The 23,646-nt window shown below is 36.1% G+C and overlaps 1 protein-coding gene and 1 pseudogene across 11 annotated transcripts in view; both read right to left on the bottom strand.

Annotated features, from left to right (window-relative positions):
- Positions 1–23,646, bottom strand: part of CFAP20DC (CFAP20 domain containing) — a 301,331-nt gene that overhangs the window by 270,312 nt on the left and 7,373 nt on the right. For 10 of the 11 annotated variants that reach the window (XR_013162683.1, XM_077128819.1, XM_077128820.1 and 7 more), the window contains one exon: positions 14,797–14,869. The exons of the other annotated variant lie outside the window; for it this stretch is intronic. Coding sequence is in view for 7 of the 10 variants with exons in the window: in XM_077128819.1 (XP_076984934.1) it covers positions 14,797–14,869 (73 nt within the window). In the remaining 3 variants the exon portion in view is untranslated. The remainder of the gene's footprint in view (positions 1–14,796; positions 14,870–23,646) is intronic. 11 annotated transcript variants of the gene reach the window in all.
- LOC143657721 (adenylate kinase isoenzyme 6 pseudogene) lies at positions 259–14,668 on the bottom strand (annotated as a pseudogene).

The raw sequence follows: 23,646 nt of genomic DNA, 5'->3' as shown, positions 1-23,646 counted from the left end.
GTATACACCCCTACCTCCACTGACTTTGGATTTGGCCTTTTGATTTGTATTGGCCAAAGGAATGTAAGTAGAAATGACATGTTCCATACATATCTTTTGATTGTATGGTTCTGCTCATAAACTTGCCCTTCTATCCTCACCTGAAGAACAGCACATCCTAGATGGGAGCTGTTCGTTTAATCTGGATTCTGGAATAGTTGACCTATAACTAAAGTAGAGCTGCAGCCCACCTGCAGAAATAAATAAAATTTTTCTAAGTCACCTTGGCAAACCTGGCAAATACTGCATGAAACAAGTCTAACATATCATAAATGCTTAATAAGCCTAACCAGTCTAGATAGCATTATTACTTAGCTAGAGAAGCAGTGAAGGACTGTAGCTTGGTCCTTGAATGACTACATAGGACAGAGTCCATAATAATTAACTAAGACATTAACTTAGATTTCCAAGTAAGCAAAATACATTACCTAGGACAAAAGTGGCATCGAACTAGATCTGATTAACTCTGGCTACCATTTTACCCCTGAATGCTACTAGAGCGGCTCAAGAATTTCTATAGAAGTCACTGGCAGGAGATGGGAGGAGACTGAGCAAGAAAGAGGTTCTAAGGTGACTGTCAAGTATCTATAACTAAGGAATAGTGTAGTGGGTGCATAAGTCCATCTGCCTATCCTCCTGCACTCCCTTCTCAGGACCTCTGCTCCAACTCACAATCTCTAAAGCTAAAACCAAAGATAGAACAGTTGACTTAAGCCAGCAAGGACCAATTCTGGTTATTCTTTCAAATCTTCAAACTAGAAGATGGACAGACTGAAACTGGTCAGGTAATGAATGGGGATAGATAAGGATGTCCTGCAGACATTTCTGTCCATATGCAAAATGACAAGTGATCAGCCTACAAGATGAAACAGAAGAACCAAGCAGACTTACAAACAGAAGGAGAGTTGCAAGAGTGACTGCTAGGAAGAGAACTATTACCTCCCATGAGGCCTGTTATCAAGGAGTTTTTTTTATCGTTAGCCTTAAGTTTTATTTTAAGAGATCATCTTCATTTTCCTTTTTTTGGGTGCATGGTCCAGGAATCGAACCCGGGTCTCCCGCATGGAAGGCGGGCATTCTAACCACTGAACTACCTGTACACCCCATTTTCTTTTGTAATAAATTTAACAGACGTCTAGATTTATTTATTATTTTAGCAGCATTATGAGGCACTACATGATGGCTGCCTTTACCTTCAATCCTCAAAAATGTTATCTTCATTATATTTATAATTGTTTAACTTTCTCATGGAGAAAAATATTTAGACTATACACCTACTAGCCCTGCAACACAATTTTAATAAAGTTTTACCATCTTTGGATAATTTCTATGATGTGGGCAGTGATACCAGCAAAAGTGATTTTTATGTGGCGAGTCTTGTAAGCTATGCTCTTTGATCCACTGCTCAATCCATTTAAACATCTGATTTGTACTATTCTCTTGCTCTTCTAGATTATTGCTGGGCAGCTGATGCATCATTTCTTCCCTGTAAGATGCTATGGCTTCTTCATACTTGAAAAATTTCACTCTGATATTGGCTTGTAGTGTCTTCTCACTATAGCCCCTTGTTTCAAATCCTAAGTACTATACACTATTCTCTGCTCTTAACACAAAAACTATATGAGACCAGTTTTCAGGGAAGAAATCATAATCCTGGTATTCAACAGTAACTCTATCTTCTTTCATTTGGTTTCTAATTTATCAACTACTTTATCTCCATCTGAAATGGGACAATCACACTCTTCATTATAGCCATTATATAACTGCCCTTCCTTTAGCTAAAACATCCACATAAATGTATTTCATTTCTGATCTTGATGCAAGTTTTTTGCTTTGTGTGGTTTTCCTAAGGCGTGGTATACCAGTGAATAGTATGTTTGACTACAACCTGACCTTCACCACAGTGGCTCTGAGGGGGCATGATGCCCAAGCTCCACTTGATCAACCTCTGCAGTTTTGTCCCACAAGATCTCTCCATGTTCTTCTACTACATTTTCACTGGAAATAATTTAATAGGTTTTGGTCCCTAACCACCAAAATGTCTTCAAAGGTATTTTTGTTTCGTTTTGTTTTAGTTATGTTGCTAATTCTGACCCAAACAAAGAATTTAACTCATTCCTGGTTACTTCAGCAGGGGTGGGGAAAGGGCAGAAATCTGGATTATGACAGCAGAATTGACTTTCTGCAACAGAGAGTCCAAAGCACTTGGAGAAATAAATTTGCTTTTTAAAACATGTAGAAACCCTGATTATAAAGTTATACAGCATCTTTATTAAAAGGTAGCAAAATGTCAAGAAAAGAATCACTGGCTAGAAAGTCAACTGACCTGGATTTTAGCCCTGGCTTCACCTGTAAGAAATTTTGTGTCCTTAGGAATGTCATATCCCTTTTCTGTGTCCTTTTTTTTTTCTATAAAAGTAGGGTATTGGATAAGATTTATAGATTCCCTATATGATAGAGATTGAGCTGCTAAATTTTTTAAAAACCAGTTTATATTAATACATACATTTCTAAAACACAGTGAATTTCAGAATTTATTTCAAATTACTATGTTTATGGCATATCAACAATCATGTAAGATTTTATATAATGCCAGATATTTTATTTTCTAAGTTATAAATCAGTGGCATTTAACCTTATAAAAAAGAGAATGGTAGTATCTCTGTATATAAAGCAGAACTGCTATTCCTATTTACTGATAATAAATGTGACCAACCTACAGTTATATCGAATATTTCATATCACTGTCATTGTTTCACTTTACTGTAATAGCATTTTAATTATGAAACAGATATAAAATGTAAGATCACTAATATGTTCCAATAAAAAAGGGCAGACTACTTAGTTTTAATTAAAATTGTCTTTGGGGAGTTCAATTTAGGACGTATGTTCTAGTTTGCTAACTGCCTGAATGCAATATACCAGAAATGGCATGGCTTTTAAAAAGCGGAATTTAATAAGTTGCTAGTTTACAGTTCTAATGCTGAGAAAATGTCCCAATTAAAACAAGTCTATACAAAGGTCCAATCTGAGGCATCCAGGGAAAGATACCTTGGTTCAATTCAAGAAGGCCAATGACAGTCAACAATTCTCAGCTGGAAGGGCACATGGCGAACATGGTGGCATCTGCTGGCTTTCTCATGGCTCTACAAAAAAGGGACTCTCTCCAAAATGTTTCCTTTTAAAGGATTCCAGTAAGCAACTCCACCTTCAATGGGTGGAGACACACCTCCACGGAAATCATCTTATCAAAAGTTACCACCCACAATTAAGTGGGTCACATTTCCATGGGAACAATCAAAATGCTCCCACCCAGCAATACTGAATGAGGATTAAAGGACATGGTTCTTCTGGGGTCCACCATAGATTCAAACCAGCACAATGTATAATCAAAATTTTCATCTAACAGCTAAATGTGGTGTTCTATTGATTTAGTCCAGCCTCAAAAACATTTGCTTGCATCTATTCCTCCTCACATGACCATTTCGAGAAAATTCAAGAGAATTCACTTCTTGCTTTAGTTCTCCTGGTTTTCTTTATTCTTTGAAATTGTTACTATGTTGTTGCCAGCAGAGGTGTGGCTAAGAGAAATGTACTTATGTATGGCAGGGCCACTAGTTTTCCACTAAGTCTTAAGAAGAGACAAACTGTACTTGTTACTAATCCTGTTTAACTATTTCTGTCTCTAATTCTTCTTTATTTTCCTATTCTTCTCTAATCAAAGAACCACATTGACAGTCTATCAACTATGTCCACAGAATTCTGCTAAGTGCTATGGGGTCACAATGATAAGATGTAGTCCCTGCCTTCAAGGGTAATCAGGTACACAACAACATAAGCATTGAGGAATGAGAGAACCACTGCAATTGGAGGAAGCATAGACGATATGCATTTGAGTCTGACCTTAAAGTATGATTAGGAATTCATAAGGTGGAGAGATGGAGATCAGGTTGGAAGAAAACTTGAGCCAAAAGCATAAGCAGTTTGTCATGTATTCACTGGCTGAAACAAGGGTTTGGTGAGGAAGAGAAATAGGGCAGGAGTTATAGAGGAAAGGTACCTGAGATCAAATCCAGAAAAGCATTGGGTGCCCTGTGACCTCCAACATTGTGGGTCTTTGCATGAGTGAGCATAGGTTGTAGCAAATTCTGATGTTTTTTTCCCATGGGCAGAGTCTACCTAAGAATGAAATCTAAAACTTAAAATTCTCCTTCTGATAATTTAAAAAGTAAAGGCAGATATTAGTTTCTCACAATACACAATTTAAATGTGGGCAAAACGTGCAAAGTCAGCTTTGACTATGTATTACTATCCAGTTTTAAAGGTAAGGTTGAACCATGTTTCAGTTTGCTAAAGCTGCCAGAATGCAATATATCAGAAATGGACTGTCTTTTATAGAGGATTTATTAAATTACAATGCAAAGGCTGTGAAAATGTCCAAATTAAGGCATGAACAAGAGGATACCTTCTCAGAGGAAAGGTAGTCAGTATTTGAACGCCTGTCAACTAGAAAGGCACATGGATAGCATCAGCTGGTCCTTGTTCCTTGCTTTCAGCTTCTGATTCCAGTGTCTTTCACCCTAAGCATCTGTGGGCCCTCACATAGCTTCTCTCAGGCAAACTGATTTCACCTCTTAGTTTAGCATCTTCAGATATCTGTGTCGTGATTTCATTACTCTGTTCTCTGTGTCGCTTCTGAGTTATTTCTCTCTCTGTGAGCTCCTTTAAGGACTCCAGTAAATTAATTAACATCCACCTTGAATGGGCAGGGTCACATCTCCATGGTAACAACCTAATCAAAAGATCCCAGCATACAGTGGGTCTGCCTTGACAAAATTGGATTAGGATTAAAAGAACATGGCTTTTCTGGGGTATACAACAGTTTCAAACCAGCATAACCGTATCAGTGGATTCCAATCTTTGAGGAAACAATGGCATCCTCTGCTGACATTAAACTTGCACAGAATTCCAAAATGCATGAAAGACTGAAAAAAGGGAGGGGTGTTGTTGTTTGAAGAAACAGAGGTGATTCAGAACTGCTCAAGAACCAGTGGATTACAGAATTTTAAATGGTCTTTCCAACTGCAAAACTTCATCTCTATGAATGGAAATTCTAAATGTGAGCACCACCACCTTACCAATTTTAAACCACTCCTATCTCTACTACTTTCCAATAAAGTATATCACACCAGAAATTTAAACCTACTTAAAGGAGTCAAATAATGCAAGGAGTGACAAATCGCTAAAAGGAGGAAATTAACTCAGTTCATGAGCTATGTGCCTGGTACCAACCATGCTGGGTCTCTGTAGACAATCTAAAGCCCAATAAACTCTGAGATGCCTACTGTGAAATCTGGGCAATTTTTCTTTTTTTTTGTATGCTGGATGGTGGGGTCATATTTCATTATTTTTCCATGTGAGTAGCCTGTATTGCAGTACCAATTGTTAAAATTTTTGTTTATTTGTTTTTCATTTTGTTTGTTTTGCTTTTGTGTTGGGAAGTGCATGGACTGGGAATCAAACTCGGGTATCCCACATGGCAGGCAGTAATTCTACCACTGAACTACCCTTGCACCTCCTGGGCAATGTTTTTACAATTGGGCTTAGGTTTTTAAAGCTCAAGATGGCCTCATTAGAATCCAAATGTCTCAGTCATCATATCCACACCTCTACTTTAGCCATAACATTAATACAGAGATGGGCGATATTGAATAGACTCTTATGGTAGGATGAACATAAAAATGACCTGTCACCTGGTCAAAATTTTAGTGTGTACTGTGTAGCCCCAATGCCAAGTAACACAAAAAACTATCATCAAACCCTTTGTGTTTAGAATCAACATTAATCCAACAAAAACTTATTGGGGGCCCAGAACAGTACTGAGTGTGGGCAACAGTAAAGAAAAGCAAAATAAAACCCTGCACTTGCACCTGAAAATCTCGTGTCCTAGTTGAGAATGGAGAGTTGGTTGTGGAGACATATAATTAGGCTTTTATATATTAAATATATGTGTTCTTATAAGATATATTTGCTTTTAAGAATTACTACATATATTTTATTCCATCAAAGTCATCTCTATGAGTCTGAACAGTAACTCGAACATACTTTTACATTTAAATGAGAAACTCATAATTTATGGTGGAAAATATCACAAAAGTCAGGAAGCCTAGTGACACCAGCTGTCCTCATTGCGGGATTTTCCTTGCATTATTTATCGGCCAACTTGATCAGTCAAATTACTTCAAAAAGTTCCCATATTATACTTTAATTACTAACAAAGAATCCCCCCTTCCCATATAATAATAGTTCTACAATTCTCCATTAATGAAAACGTCCTGAATTATTATAAATTTTATAACTGGGGCTACATAGTTTCCATAGCATTCATATTATATTCCATCTTGTCGATGTTCTAAGTCATTTTTATTTTGAATAATTAAAATAATTACCAAAATAAAATACGGTAAGAGAGAAGGAGAACCAAACCAGAAGAGGCATTTCTCCTGACAATAAACATGAACAATGTATCATGGCACCAAAGAAGCATATTCTGCTGACTCTGCCATATCAGAGAAGGGCATGTACTTGGATGATCTGTGGTATGCTGTGAGTCATCTCCAATTACCCCTACTAGTGAAGCAGTACAGGGATGGTAGGCCTGTTTATTAGGCATTAAGCCACTGGAAATTTACCTTCTTTATTTTTCCAAGGTCCTATTTCTTCACAGATGAACAATCCTTTCTGCACAGGTAGTCTAGATTTGGCCTGCCCACATGTAGGAACTACCTTCCTACAAAACCCTTGATGCAGGAGTTCCTGCAGTTATCTTTCAAAGAAATCTTTAGCATCCATAGCCCAAAGATGGGACTCACTCCTCTTTTCATGTTTACAATGATCACTTCCTTCCTCATAGAGTACTGGCATGAGTCAACAATCAAGCAGGCTCCCAAGGAAAAGGTGCTTTTCCATTTCTCTTCAAGAACATTACTGTGAACATTTCACAAAGAGACATTCCAACTGTCTCAAAATGTGAAAAAACAGTAATTTAAAGAACTGAATATTTCTGTCCTCTTACCTATACTTGAGACACAAAAATTATATTTACTGTGCAGTTATTTGTTTTGCATCATCCAATTAAATCTTAACTACCCAATAAATAGGTATAAATATCACCCTCATTTTACAGATGAGATTCTGACATGCAGATGATTTAGCAACTTGCCCAGGGTCACCAAACTAACATATAGTATAGCCTGTGACTCCCAAGACTATAAACCTACCCACTATACTACTCCGACTTGTACCCTGATAACAGATGTGGCCATCACTTAACTGCTTCATGTGTCAACGAATGTAATCATAATAAACATTGATGCTTATTATGATTTTTCAGAACAAGAATACTTTCAAATATACGCATATGAGAAATTTTTCTTTTGCATTTTAGCTTTAAACATGCATATAGGTTATCTAGTGTTGTAAAAATAATTAAGAAAAGTAAAATGAACTAAACTAAGACCTATGAAGAAAAGACTTTTAATAGAATATATGCTTAAAGTATATGGTATCTGATTTATATCTCTACCAAATGTGTTATCTAAAACCTCTGCATAAAACCTATTTTAAGGCATACAAATTTAATATATTATGAAAGTCAGTATGCAAAGCATAAAGTTCTTTCTTTACTAATGCATGTAACAAAATATACTGATTATGCAAGTACATGTAATTGGGTATAATTAAAATAATGACATTTAACTATGGATGCTTTTAAAGAAAAAAACAGAAGTACAATTACTCAGGAGATGCATTCAAACTGTTAACAAAACTTGCAATGCCATTACAATTTTAGTATATAATACTTCTAGTTTAAAAGAGTTACCACTGGCCATTTCCCTCCACTTCTAAATATAATAGTTTAGAGATGTATTTGCTTAATGATATAAAAGATTTCACTGGATAATATAATATACTTTGAGCTTAGATAACAGGTCTCTTACAAATAATTTAAGTGCTAGATATCAATCATTATCTTCTTCAAAGGAAAATACCAAAATGACCAAAAGGATTCAGAAAACAAAATTTTCACCGAGGAGTTGCACTTCGTTAAATGGACACAATGTCAGAAGCCCTCACCAATGTCATTCTGACCTAAAGACATTAAATTTAGGTATTCTCTCAATTCTGGGGGCTTTAAAGTTGCAGATGAAGACTTGATAACTTTTGGGAAAAAAAACAAAACAGGAATGTAGCTGTGAGACCAGGTTTATTTTATCTAAAGTTTCAAAGCAGTGTATTGTCTGGAAGAAGGTAAGGCAGAAGCAAAATTCAATAGGGCAGAAGGACCTGAAATCTGTAATAAATTTATTTTCTGACCCCTTTCTCTAGCATACTAGTAACAATACAGAAAAGCTGACATAAGAGTAGTTTTCATTAAATTATCTTTAGGTCAATGCTTTGTTTTGTGGGACAGTAAAGAAATGGATAAGGAAACTTTGGGGTCTAGATGGGCCTAAAAATTCCTGGTTTCTTAGAAGTTCAATATCTCAGATTAACTGTGACAATTAAAATAAAGGACAAAATTTAAGTGCCCAGCTCAAGGCCACATAGCCAGGAGGTAGTGCAAATGGATAGGAAAAAAACTGAAATGAACATCATAAAACTTGGATTGACTCCCAGGTTAAAATCATTAAACCCACTGAGATACAATTTCAAATTCAGAATACTGCAATTCAGAGACCACAAATGATCAGTTAAAATTGGTAAGGATACTTAAGGGGTCTCACTCTCTCTTCTTTCTCAAGAATTTAACATTTGTTTCCGACCATATCAGATCCTACAAGCAAACTGCATTCCAAATGGCTAAGGGCTCAGTATGTGAATCTGTCTAGAAACAATATTCTCAGGGCCCGGCAAGCTAAGAACCCCCAACCTCTCCAACCAGCACATGATGCCTACTACAGACTTTCATGGTCTTTTCATCCCAAACACTGAAATAGTATTGGCTTAGCTGAGTCAAATGAGGAAAAAATAATGTCAACTCATTAGACGCACAACAGTACAAAACGTCTCTCAGAACTCATCAGGATATGACAAAATGGGGATAGAGAAAGGAATTAATGCAATTTGACAACAATGAGTAAATTGAATGTGATTCCTATCACAAAATGTAATATTCTTAAGTCATTTAGTATGAATGGCAGCATTAAATATAGTGAAAAAGAATCTCTATTTCAAGATGCATTTGTCTTTTTCCAAGAGCTTGGGTTTGTGGTGTTCCTCCTGAGCATCAAATATCTGCCCCCAGGTTCTGAAACAGCTAACAAATCCACACAGGGGGCCTCCACTAACTTCCCATTGCCATGATGATGCGTTGCAGGAAAAGACCACAAAATGAAAGGAATTTTTATACCCTGTTATTTATTAAATAATTTAATTTCAAGTCAGTGAGACACAGGAACAAATATTGTAGAAATGAAAACTATGACTTATTCTGAAAAATAAGCAAGTCAGAACAAAATGTTTATTTGTAAAAAGTAATGGAGGAGAGTCTTGTTTTAATGGATTAATAGTGAAAGAAACTAAATTCTGTTATTTCATTGCTGAATATATACTATGTATTAGTACAATAAACACGCTCTTCATTCCATGTGTAAATACAACATGTGTGGTTAAGAACTGGTCAAGTTATGGAGCTCTGTAGCCACCTTATTCTCAGGAGCAGAATTTTTTATTGTTGATATACTTTTGAGATGCTAAAGAGAAAAAAAGGCCTAGGTATGGACATAAGTAAAGAGTCAAGGTGAAGTTCTTAGTTTTCATTAAAAAAGAAAATCTAATGCCATGAGTTATTACCACATCTGAGATGCAAAATACTAAAACTGATTTGGGAAACATTCTCCCCAAAAGTCTCAGTCATTTTTTCCCTCAAAAAGGTAAGGACAGAAATAGAAACATCTCAGAATGAAAGACCTTTTCCTTCTTAGAACTCTAATGACAAAACCATGTGCATGGGAAACCCCTGAAGTAGAAAGCCTAACACTTTCATCTTCTACTGTGATTCAAATAAAATATTTACTATATACCTACTATCTACGTATTTAAGCATAGTTAGATAAATAATGAGGAAGCATGATATGGTGGTTCAGAACACAGGCTGTGACCATGATTTTAATGATGGTTTCACCAGGTACACACATATATCAAAACTCATGAAACTGTATACTTTAAATGTGTATAACTTACTCCACATCAATTACACCTCAATAAACTGTTAAAAAATTTTCTTGGGCTAATTAATCTCGTTTTGGCTGCTGTAGTTAGAAGCTTCAAAACTGAGATGAACAGTCATTCCTTGAGCATAGCTGTGATCTCGTCTGCTGGTTCTGTCTCTCTAGAGAAACCTGATTAACACAATGGTGTTCTATATTTTGGTTTGCATTGGACCTGGTACCCCTCAGCTTCTCACTCTGCATTCTTTTCCCTACCCTGACTCTTCTAATTTTACTGCTAGAATGCAGTATCTCTGTTCAGCCCTGTCATCTGTAGCTACAGAGTTTCTATCATTGGCCTTATCACATTTTATTATGTTTTCAAGTCAAAATCTTCCTCATCGGATTATTAATGTTAAGACTGCCTACAGTCACCACCATCACCAATTAAACAATGCCACATGTCTGAATCTTGCCCATTAGAGGTACTAGCTCCGTAATCTCTGGCAAATTCCTTAACCTCTCTGGACTTCAATTTCCTCAATGGTAAAATAGAAGTAGCAATTATAACTACCATACAGGCTTGTTGTGAAGATTAACTGAGCTGAAAACAGTGCTTAGTGATGCCCAGTATATAGTAAGTGCTTAATATATGCAGCCATTATTATTAATTTGTTAACTTTTTCATTTAACTCTTATGACACACATGAAGTAAATATTGCTACTTTCATTTCACAGGAGAGGCATAAATTAAGGAATTTTCCCAATGCCCCACAGAAGTAAAGCAGAATATTTGCCTCCAGAGCTGTCTAGTTCCAAAGTCCACACCTTTACTTCTACCTAATATTTTACATGTTTCCCTGAGCTTTTGCTCTTAATGCAGCATAACTTCTATCAAATCATATTTAAATTGTTTTTTAATTTACCTCTCACTCTCTGAGTAAATTATATGAAGTCAGAGATTGAGTTCTGTTCATTCATTCATTCATTAGTTCACCCACTCTCCTATCCTCTCATACATATTTCAGAGCTTATTATGTGCCAGGCTTTGTGTTAGGTGTTGGGATATCATGCTGAACAGGACAGGGCTCACTTCATCACAGAGCCCAAAGTCTACTGAAAAAGACTCAAATAAATATAGAATTATATACCGTTAAGAGTTTAATGAAGGAAAAGAGTAGGGTTCTAGAAAAGAGCATAAGTGGTGAATCTCATTTAGATGGGGGAGAATTACAGAGGGCCTTTCTGAAAGAGACATTTAAGCTAAGATGAAAAAGCTGAATAGGAGCTGTAGGCAAAGGATGGGAATATGAAACCCTCGTGCCCTAAGATTAGAATTAACCTGAGATATGAAGAGGAAAAGAGCCAGAGTGGCTGACAAATCCTGAGCCTAGGACAGAATAGTATGAAATGAGAAGAGAAGAAGTGGGAGGGACCAGAGCACAAAGGAGTGTTGAGGAATTGAGGGTTTATCCTCAGTACAACGGGAAATTCAGCTCTGTTCAGGAAAGATTGCTTTACCTGCAGTGTGGAGACTAAATCTGAAGAGGACCAGAGAAGAAGCAGGGATATCCATGGGAAGCTCTAACAATAGATAATAAGGTGGCAGTGGGGGTGGGGTGGGGGGAAGAGAATATACAGATTGAGGGTATATTGTATTGCCCATGCTTAACATACTGCTGGATGATAATGGGAATTCCAATAATGAGTTGACTGAAAAAAAAAGAATCAATCCTCAAGCAGAGCTGTTGCTAGTTCTCAGGAATCCACTAACCCAAGATGCCTTACCTCTGAGCAGTATAATCAGCCAGTGGGCATGACAGATTCAAGGAAGATGTTGAGGAAAAGACGACTAAATTTAAATACCAGCTGGCAAGACTCCATTTATCAAAACCTCTTGATGTAAAAATGTATATTTGTGAAACATAATGACTCTTCCATCCTGACAATGGAAAATTTTAGAAGCCAGATATCTTTCTGCTGTGTGACTTCCCAAGCTTGTTAGAAAAATGCATTATTTAAAATAGCCTAAAGCTATGCTGGAAGAAACACAGTAAAACAGTAAGGATGCTGAAAGAAAGCCCTTCCATACATATTTTTTAAAAAGAGAGAGAAGAGAGGGAGAAAAGGAGGGAGGGAAAGAGGAATGGGGGATGGGAAAGAAGGGGGAGAGAAGGCGGGGGAAGGAAAGGAGGGAGGGAAGGAAGGAGGGAGGGAGGGAGGGAGGGAGGGAGGGAGGGAGGGAGGGAGGGAGGGAGGGAGGGAGGGAGGGAGGGAGGGAGGGAGGGAGGGAGGGAGGGAGGGAGGGAAGGAAGGAAGGAAGGAAGGAAGGAAGGAAGGAAGGAAGGAAGGAAGGAAGGAAGGAAGGAAGGAAGGAAGGAAGGAAGGAAGGAAGGAAGGAAGGAAGGAAGGAAGGAAGGAAGGAAGGAAGGAAGGAAGGAAGGAAGGAAGGAAGGACGGAAGGAAGGAAGGAAGGAAGGAAGGAAGGAAGGAAGGAAGGAAGGAAGGAAGGAAGGAAGGAAGGAAGGAAGGAGGAAGTAAGCTGTGGTTAGAAAGAGAATGTACTTTCACTCTACTTTCCTTCTTGTATAACAATGGTTTCTGTCAGTACTTCCTGAAAGAACAAAATTTTGTAATTATCTATTAGCAACAAATTCAAATGCAGAGTTAATCCGTTTTCTTATAATCTGATAAAGCCACAAGGTCAGGACAAAGAATGTCTTCCCCATGTTATTAAATAAATAACTTCAACCTTTTGTACATAAGACATTTATTTTGCTAAAATTATAATACCAAAACCATTTGGAAAATTCAAATATGTTTGCCCACGTGGACATGAGAACAATGAAATCTATGATTACGATCAACATTCAAAATCTAATCATTAAATTCAAAACCCTAAGAATGTTTTTCCATTCTTAAATAGGCCAAGAACATTAATAATAGGGTGACAAAGAGTTGGATTTACTTAGATGTGGCTGTTCTCCTGTTAGGACTACATTATACCTAATACAGAGTTGATTTATCAATAATGAAAGCTTTAAACTACAGTAGCTAAAATAGTGTAATGCCTAGGCTAGGGCAATAATCTTAAATGTGTGGTGTAAAAGAAAAAGGTTTGCACAGTTAATGATGCATAGAAAAAGAGGGCTCTTTGGGAAAAGATTGTGTACCAAGGTTTAACAATGTGTCTTATAAAGCTTTGGTTACAAGGCCAACTACTAGCAACTCCATCACAGCTTCTGAAAAATCTAAAAATACAGGTGGTAGAGAGATCAGGAGAGTAAGAAGGACTGGACTAGATTTCTATGCTAAGAGCTTAAAAATAAAATATAATTTGCATTCTTCCATTTGGTAGGAAGTCACTTTCCCCTCTACTAAAAGTAAAGTACTCTCTGTACCTTTAGAAAAATCTAGAGACTTAAAAACGCTTTTTCTGCAAAACCAGAAAGAGATATTTAAGAATATCAAATTATGCTTTGGTCTTGTTTTGAAGAACTATTCTAAACACCTTGGTTACTGACAGACAACAAAAGAGAATCTTAATAAGAAGTTTACTGAGGTTTAAACTGAATAAAACAAAGGATGAAATTGTTCATAATCTTCCTCACCCAAGAAAACAAAATTATATGTTATTAGCTAAAATTCATATTTTTACATATATTCTAAGAACAAATCATTAATATCTGAATTCATCTAAACAAAGAGAAATATATAATCACAAACTTATATTATTCCCCTTTTATTAAGAAAGCACTTCAGATCTCTTAGCTTTCATCATTGTAACTAGCACAAAATTACCTTTGTTAAATAGGAAAAGCCATCTACTTCCAGGAAGGAAAGCAAAATGCTAAACTTAGATCATGCACAGTGATTAATTACTAAGAAAACTTAGAACATAGCATATCTTATATATAATGTTTTATTTAAACTGTAAAAATTTATTAACAAAATGGGATCTTAAACAATATTCAATTCTATATGTATCTACAAACAAATCAAATGTTATTTTCATTCTCAATATCATCTCAGACAACAGAAAACCCCAACCAAGTAAAAACTGCATATTCTCATTTTTGGTAGAGAATCTGTTCACAGGCCAAGTCACTTAAAACATAAATATATTCCAAGCCTTCTATATGTGAACAGGAATGACTGATACTTCTAAAGTAAATATCATTAAAATGAAGTATTTCAGTCAATTTTAAACCAAACATAGCTTTGAATGCCAGACAGTATGAAACATAACATTGCCCTTCATTTGAATCAAAATCTTAAACTTTTGGATTATTTATTTCTTCAAGTTATAGACTCCTTATTGTCAAAATCATAATCCAAAATTTGCTTTCTTCCCCTAGGGAAATGTCAAACTATACTGACATCTAAGAAATATGATTAAATTAGTTTAATTACTTCATGTTGACTTGATAAGTCACTGCCATTTAGTGCAAAAACTGCCACTTGCAATTAATGCTTATTGGTACTGCTTCAATTGATCAAATGTCTAATATATATAAAACATTCAAGGAAGTTCTGTATATCTTACAGCAATTCAGTGGAGAAGTCTTGTCCCAAGGGAATGTAAATCTGAAGTACAAGAAACCTCTGGATCAGTCCAACTAGAATGAGAGGGGGGAAAGCATACATTCATATGTCCAAGCCATTTATATGTGCAGATAAACAAATACACATGCCATTAAGAAACTGAAACTTTTAGCATTTCAGTAATATATAGAACTGCAATAGCACTACCCATGAGTTACAACCTCACTGTGAAAGCAAAAAAATTCATGAAAATCAAATAATCTCTAACAACCAATGCTGTGTTTTAAAGTCCCATCTGGGGCCAGGGTGAAATTTTTATGAAAATGTTAAGAATAATAATTTTTATTTACTATTTTTATTAGGTTGCAAGAGAATGTACATAGAACTGAATTCAACAGAGACATATAAAATTGAACTACAGATTCCCATCAAGGCCACCATAAAAGCATGTGGCAATGATTTTTATTCACTGACAGTTTTAACTGTACTAAACAACTTAATAAAAAACAATAGATCAAGAAAACAATTCTAATTATGACAACTACAACTGAAGGTTCGATGAACTAAATCTAGTTCATATGGTTTCAAATGTGCCCACATTGAGACAGATGAACTCATTTTCATTTATATCTTTTGTTATTTTAACATACTTTTAATTAATTTAATGTTCACTAAATAAGAACTAATAGGGCAGGCAATAGTGGCTCCGTGGCAGTCTTGCTGCCACACCAGAGACCTGGGTTCGATTCCCAGTGCCTGCCCTTGTTAAAAAAAAAAAAACCTAATAGCTTTTATTCTTCATCACCAGCTTCATCTGGATTAAAAATATTTGGAGAGAAACAAATCCCTATGGCACTTCTGCTAACTGAGGTCTACAAGTGCTTCAAAAATAGATTGATCCTTTACTACTTCTCCAGATCTGCCTGCTTAATTAATTTCCTCTTAGGCTTTGAACTTCTGTTTGATTTTTCAAATATGATGCTCTCAAGAGATGTTTTAGTATCACTATGTCCTAAAACATAACTTTTGGGGGAACTTTTTTCCTGATGTGGGTGGGACTTTGGGTAGGAAATGAGATGTCTTGATTTATTTGTGACCCCCTTCCAAAATCTAAATAGTGCAGGCCAACACATGGGTAAAAGACTTCAAAGGCAACTGATCATTTTCTATTTATTCTGACACAGTAGGCTAAACAAATTTAAGTGTTCTAAAAGAAGCAATAATTTTTTGGATCATCTATATAAAAAACTTCTGATTTATAATTTCTGTGATAAATATTTTGCTGTATTCCTAAACAATTTAAATAGTTCCTATGCTTTATCCAAAATTTAATTTCTAAACAATAAACACTTTTGATCAAATAAGCTCAATACTTTTCAAGCAAAGCACACAGGGATAATTTTTACTAAGAGGTAATAAGCTTATAAATTGCTCCAGAGAGTCATATATAGTAAGCAATCTAATGGAAATAAGGGATAACAGTCTGACCCTAAAAAATTCTCTAGAATCTGATTCTTTATTTGTGAGAAAAGTCAGTCAAGTAACCAATAAGAACTCTGGACTGCAAAATTTAAGTGAGATACCAAAATAAGGCACTATTAAATATACCACTGTCAATCAGTTTCTCTCTTGCATTTTCCATTGATTGGCCCTATGGTACTTTTCCATGGCAAAATGGCCTCTATAAATACAGCTAAGTGAGCATCAGGATAAACGATATTACAGTCTTTAAAAAAGGTTCCTAATTTATGTCACAAGTCTCACTGAATCACCACTGTTTGTTTTCAAAAGTTTCACCCTAATACTAAAAGAAGTATGACAATACATTTATGGTGATTCTGTGACAAAGAAAAAATACATTTGACACAGGCTGATCCTGTGAATCATAAATGCTAAAGAAATGCTATAGTATTATTTTTTCCAATGACCTAGTAAATTTAAACTGACTCTCATGTCTATACTGTTTTTTTTGTTTTTGCATGGGCAGGCACCAGGAATCAAACCCAGGTCTCCGGCACATGTCTATCTTGTATTTAAGTCACATTCTCTAAATAATGCTGAATATGGAATGACTGTTAGTCAAAAAATGCCCATCAAGTATATAAACTCATAAAAATGTAACCGTTTGGCTGAAATATGCAGGTTTCTACAGTTTTATAACCTGCTGTCTGTCAGAGACTTAAGACACAAACTACCTCTATTTTTAAGGGCTCAGGCCAGGACTTTTTTCTTTCTTTCTTTCTTTCTTTTTTTAGCTCTCATTTGCATTTATTTTAAACTGAATTTATTCCCGAGCCATAAGTTTTTGTTTCTTCAGTTTCTTCTGGGATATTTTTTTCTTCTGTGCAACCTCCTCTTCTGGTTTAGGAACAATCTGTTCTTTTTCAGTAAGGATCATCTCAATGTGGCAAGGGGAGATCATGTATGGGTTAATCCGACCATGAGCTCTGTAAGTCCTGCGGCACATCTCAGGGGCTTTGTTCACCTGGATGTGCTCAATGACCAGAGAATCGACATCTAAACCCTTAAGTTCAGCATTACTCTCTGCATTTTTAAGCATGTGCAACAAAAATTCAGCACTTTTTTTGGGCCACCGACCCTGCGTCCAGCCCCACTGGCCTGGGCACACCTACAAACACCACCATTGTAACAACGGAATGGAACACACTGCTTCTGTAAAGTGACATCTTTTAGATACTTGGTGGCTTTTCGAATATGCATACCCTTGATGGCCTGAGCAGTTTCTCCGGTGTTCTTAAAGTGAACACGAAGATTTGAACCTCTTGATTTGCATAACTTTGTAGGGTTTTCTGGGTCAAGTGAATAGCGAACCATTTTTAGCGATCACCTAGGGCCGTTTAGGTGAAGAGAAAGAGGGGTGGCTGCCGGGAGAATCATGGGAACTCCTCAGGCCAGGACTTTTGTTTTTGTTTTTGTTTTCTACTCTTTTAAAGTAGCATTAAGACTTTTAAAAAGTGGTTTTATAGGTGTTTCACTACAGCAAATGAGTACCAAGGATATATTTAATAACAGCAATCTTAGAATTTTTACCTTCCAAGTTAAAAAGAACAAAAATATTACTAATTTCAAGAAGTAGTTTCACAACAGATTTTAACACTTATTAATTTTAAAAGTTGCATAGTATAAGATAGATTGTATACCTCATATACCTTTTACAAGTGTTATTGCTCAAAGAGTTGAGACTAGACAACAGTACAACAGTCATCCTTTGCATGTGCCCTGATAAATCATGAATGAAGTTATTCCATGGCTCTTTTTATGGCCCTGGCACAAATAGCACAGTAAGGTGCACGTCTCTCACTTCAGCAGAGAAATCAGGAAAAAGTTATTTCATTATTATGGGCTATTCCATATCTCTTGGGCAAATCAGAAACCCTATGTGGGCTCTTTTATTTTACATTGGTAAAATGGGGCTAAGGTTTACATTTACACTTCACACATTGCTTGAAAGGATTATATTAGAGCAATCATTCAACAAAAACTTATTGAGCACCTACTATGTGCAAGTTCAATGCTACAGTTACTGCAGTGAATAGGACAGATGTGGTCTCTGCCTTCTTGGAAATTATATACAAGCTCCATGAAGGAAAAGATCAAAGACCTAGGAAAACATAATCCTGGGTCCTTGGGTGGGGTTGGGGGGGGATGATGAGTGAAAGTTTTCTTGAATAATTAATATTGGAATGCAGCATGGAAGAACACGCAGTAACTGATTAGGCAAGCAAGTGAGGAAAAGGAACAGATATTCTAAGCAGATGGAATACTCCCTCCTGTGATGGAAAAGGACATGGAAGATTGGATGAGCTTAAAGGACTAAAGGGTGGAAAAGACAGACAGATGGGGAAAGAAACGTAAGTCTGAAAAAGTAGTCAGAAATCCAATCAAGCAGGGCCTTGAAGACCATGCAGAAGATACAGTCTTATCTAAAATCAAAGAGAAGGTATTAGCACATTATTCATTTATTCAGCCAAAATTTACTGAATGTCTACTGTGTGCCAGGCACTATTTCAGGTGAACAAAACAGACTAAATTCTCTGGGCTGATAGGGATTACTTTCTATGATAGTGATAAAGGAAATAACTAAATATAAAAAAAAATTACATAACATATTAGATGATAAGACCACAGGGAAAAGTGGAGCTGGGCAAAAGGAATCAAGAATGGTAAGGGAATATAGAGCACAAGGTGTGATTTTAAGTACCAATCAGGGTGGGCCTCACTAGAAGGTGACATTTTAGTAAAAACATGAAGAAGGGCAAAGAATGAGCCATGTAGCATTTGGGAGAAGAAAGCTCTTGGCAAAGGGCACACAGCCAGTACATGGATGCTAAGGTATGGGGTTATGTTTGCAAACAGCAATGAGACCAGTAGGCTGGAGCAGAGTGAACAAGGGAAAGATTAATAGATGAGATCAGAGTATTGACAGGTTAATAGATACTGCAGTACTCATAGATCTTTGGTTTTTACTAAGTGAGATGGTGATTTTCAGTGCAGAAGTGACATGGTCTGCCTGACAATTTAAAAGGATCAGTTTTGCACTAACTTGAGAACAAATTTTAGAGAGGCAAAGTCAGAAAGAGTGAGGCCAATTAGAAGACTGCTGTAATAATCCAAGCATAAGATAATGGTGGCTTGGACCAGTATAGCAGCACTGGAAGTAGTAAGAAGTGGTAAGACTCTGAATGTATTTCAAAGATAAAGTCAACAAATTCTTCCTGATAGGTGGAATGAAGAGAAAGAAAAAATCAAGGGTGATTTAAAAGTCTTTGGTCTGAATAACTGAAAAAACAAGTCGTTAACAACTGAAATGGGGCATTTAGTAGGAAGAAATTTTAGGGGTATAGACCAGAGTTCAGTTTTGGAAACACTGCATTTAAACTGTCCAAGTAAAAATGTTTAGTAAGTGGTTGGATACACGAGTGTGGAATTTTGGAGAGAGATCAGAGCTAGAATGCAAATTTGGCAGTTAGAGATGGCATTTAAGGCCAAGAAAGTAAATGTAGATAGAAGGTCATGGACTGAATCAAAAAGCACTGCAACATTAATTTGGATTAGGAAGAGGAGGAAGAGCTATAAAGGAGACTAAAAAGGAACACCAGTAAGGTACAAAGAAAACCAGGAGCATGGGGGCATCTTAGAAGATGAATGAAGAAAATGTATCAAGGTAGAGGGTATCAAATGTTGCTGCTACCTTAAGATGAGGATTGAAAACTGGCTATTGGATTTAGGAATGCAGAAGTCACTGGAGTCCTTGACAAGAACTATCAGTAGAGTGGTAGAGTAGTGGGGCCAAAGATAGTAAAAGGTTTTAAACAGAGCAAGTCATGATGAGATGTATTTTTAAAAGATTATCACATCCCAGAAATACAAGGGTGGTTCAATATAAGAAAATCTATCAGTATAATACACCACAGTCATAGAATGGGGGAAAAACACACTATCATCTCAAATGATTCAGAAAAGTCATTTGGCTAAAGCCAGCACCCTTTCTTGACAAAAAACACACAGAAAACTAGGAATAGAGGGGAAATTCCTCAGAATGATAAAGAGCATATATGAAAAATACATAGCTTACACATCACACTTGATGATGAAAGACTGAAAGATTTCTACCTATGTTCAGGAACAAGGTAAGGATGCCTAATTTCACCAATGCTATTCAACACTGTACTGGAAGTGCTAGCCAGAGAAATGAAGAAAAAGAAATTAAAGGCTTCCAAATTAAAAAGGAAGAAGTAAAACTATCCCTATTTGCAGATGGCATGATACTATATTTAGAAAATTTTTTAAAAATCCACATGAAAGCTACTAGAATGAATGAATTCAGCAAAGTGGTGTGGTACAAGATAAATATACAAAAGTCTAGTGTTTCTATACACTAGAAATGAACAATCTGAAAAGGAAATCAAGAAATGAATTCTATTTACTATAGCAACTAAAAGGTTAACATATCTAATAATAAATTTAACACAGAATGTAAAGGACTTCTTCATGGAAAACTACAAATCATCACTGAAAGAAATTAAAGATCACATAAATAAATGGAAAATTATCCCTGTGTTCATATACTAGAAAACTTAACATCATTAAGGTATCAGTACTACCCAAAGCAATTTACAGATTCAATCTGATCCCAATAAAAATTATAATAGCCTTCTTGGCAGAAATGGAAAAGCTAATCATCAAATTCATATGGAAGGGCAAAGGGCCCCAAATAGACAAAAACATCTTGAAAAAGAAAAAAAGTTGGAATACTCACACTTCCCGATTTCAAAACTTAGAACACATTTCCAATAATCAAAACTATTATAATGACACAAGGAGAGACATACAGATAAATGGAAGGAAACTGAGAGTCCAGAAACAAACCCACACATCTATGGCCAATTGTGCAAATCTATTCAATGGGGAAAGAATAATCTCTTCAATAAACTGTATGGGGAAAACTGGATATCTACAAGTAAGAGAATGAAATTGGACCCCGACCTTGGATCACATATAAAAATGAATTCAAAATGGATCAATGACCTAAAATAAGAGTTAAAACAATAAAATTCTTAGAAGAAATTATAGGGGAATACCTTTAGAATCTTGTATTAGGCAATGAAATCTTAGACTTTACATCAAAAACACAAGTAACAACAGAAAAAACAGATAAATGGGACTTCGACAAAATTAAAAACATTTGTGCATTCAAGGACACTGTGAAGAAAGTAAAACTGTAACCTACTGAATGGGAGAAAATATGTGGCATCCATAAATCTGAAAAATGTTTCAGATCCAGAATAAATAAAGAACTTCTACAATGCAACAACAAAAAGACAAACAACCTGTTAAGCACTGAATCATGTACCCCACAGAAGATATATTCAACTCGTACCCTGTATTCCTGTGGGTGTGAACCCATTTGGAAGTAGCATCTTTGAAAGATGTTATTATCAGTTAGGGTGTGGCCAAACTGAATCAGGGGTATTTTAATCTCCATGACTGAGGCCTTGTAGAGAGAAAATTCAGGCAGTCAGAAGAAACCCAAAGTCAGAAGAAGGGAGAGAGAAGAAATTGCCATGTGACAGATGAATGTTATCACCAGAGGTCTACCACCCCAGGAAAAGCACGGCCTTGCTGGCAACTTTTGGATTCCAGCTCTCAAATGTGAAACAATAAATGCTTGTTGTTTTAGCCACCCCTATGTGTGATATCTGTCATAGCAGCTCTGGCAAACTAAGATAACATCCAAAATATGGGCAACAGACTTGAATAGCTACTTTCCCAAAGAAGATATACAAATGGCCAATAAGCATATGAAAATATGTTCAACATCATTAACCATTAGGGAAATACAAATCAAAACCACAATAAGATACCACCTCACATGCACTAGAATGGCTATTATTTAAAACAAGCAGAAAACAACAAATGCTGGTGAGGATGCAAAGAAATAGAACCCCTGTATATTACTGTTGGAATGTAAAATGATGTAGCCACTATAAAAAACAATTTGGCCATTCCTCAAAAAAGTTAAACAAAGAACTACCATATGCTCTGACAATCCCATTTCTAGATCTATAACCCAAATAACGTGAAATGTTCATAGCAGCATTATCTATAATATCCAAAAGGTAGAAGCAACTCAAGTGTCCATCAATGGTTGAATGGATACACAAAATATGGTATACACAGACAATGGAACATTTCTCAGACATAAACAGGAATGAAGTTTCTGATGCTTACTATAGTATGGATGAAACTTGAAGACATCATGTTGATTGAAATAAGCCAGAATTGTTCTATGATTCCATTTACATAAATAACTGGAATATAAAAGTTCACTGAATCAGAAAGTAGAGTACAAGTTACCACAGCAGTAGGGGGAACTCTGGGGAGTTAATGGATAATGTCTTTAGTGTTCTTTTTTTGGGGTTATGGAAAAGTTTAGGTAGTAGATGGTGGTGAGGGTAACAAAACACTATGAATGTAATTAATGCTACTGAACTGTATGCTTGGGAGTAACAGATGGGAAATTTCATGTTGTATTGTAGCAGGCAGGCCTTGCCCTCTTTCTGGTTTAGCTGTGCTCTCTGTGGAAAATCCCCAAACCCCCTCTCCATGCAGGCAAGTGAGATAAGGTTCATTTCCTGGTACAGAAACCCCCTCCCCTAGCCTTCAGGACCTGGTAAAAATGCACATAGGCAAAAGAAGACATTCCTGGGGTGGGGGCCCCTCAACGGTTCAGCTCTGGGCCATTCTCAATTTAAATCAGCCAATTGTGTACCCTGTCTTTAACATGTCAAAAAGTCTATAAAAGCTAAGGTTGCCTTTTGTTTGGGGCTAAGACTTTTGAGGTGACTTAGCTGGGCCCTCGTGCACACGAGCTAATAAAACCTATTTCCCAAAACTGCGGATCCTTAGTCTCAGCCTGTTCTAACTTCGTGGAATGTTCCTGGAGGCCTGCGGCCTCGTTCCTGGTTTTCGCGCTATAGTATATGTTTCCATAATTTTGAAAAAAGAAACTAAAGAGACAATAACAAGTAAATGCAATACTTGATTCTAGACTGGATTTAATAACGGAAGAAAAAATGTCCAGAGAGACATTATTGGGACAATTAAAGAAATTAGCATATAAACTGTTTGCTTTATATTAGTGTGAAATTTCTTACACTTGATAACACTTAATATGGTTACATAATTGAATACCTTTGTTCTCAGGAAATATACATGGAAGTATTAAGTGTTAAAGGAGCATAATTCATATATCATACTCTCAAATATTTATTTCAAAATAAAAACTAAAATAAATAAATAAAAAGAATACCAAGAAGGGGCAAGAGGG

The sequence above is a fragment of the Tamandua tetradactyla genome, chromosome 15 (assembly GCF_023851605.1).
Source record: "Tamandua tetradactyla isolate mTamTet1 chromosome 15, mTamTet1.pri, whole genome shotgun sequence".
Classification (NCBI taxonomy): Eukaryota; Metazoa; Chordata; class Mammalia; order Pilosa; family Myrmecophagidae; genus Tamandua; species Tamandua tetradactyla.
Note: the sequence above shows the minus strand (reverse complement) of the source record. Positions and strands in the feature narration are given on the sequence as shown.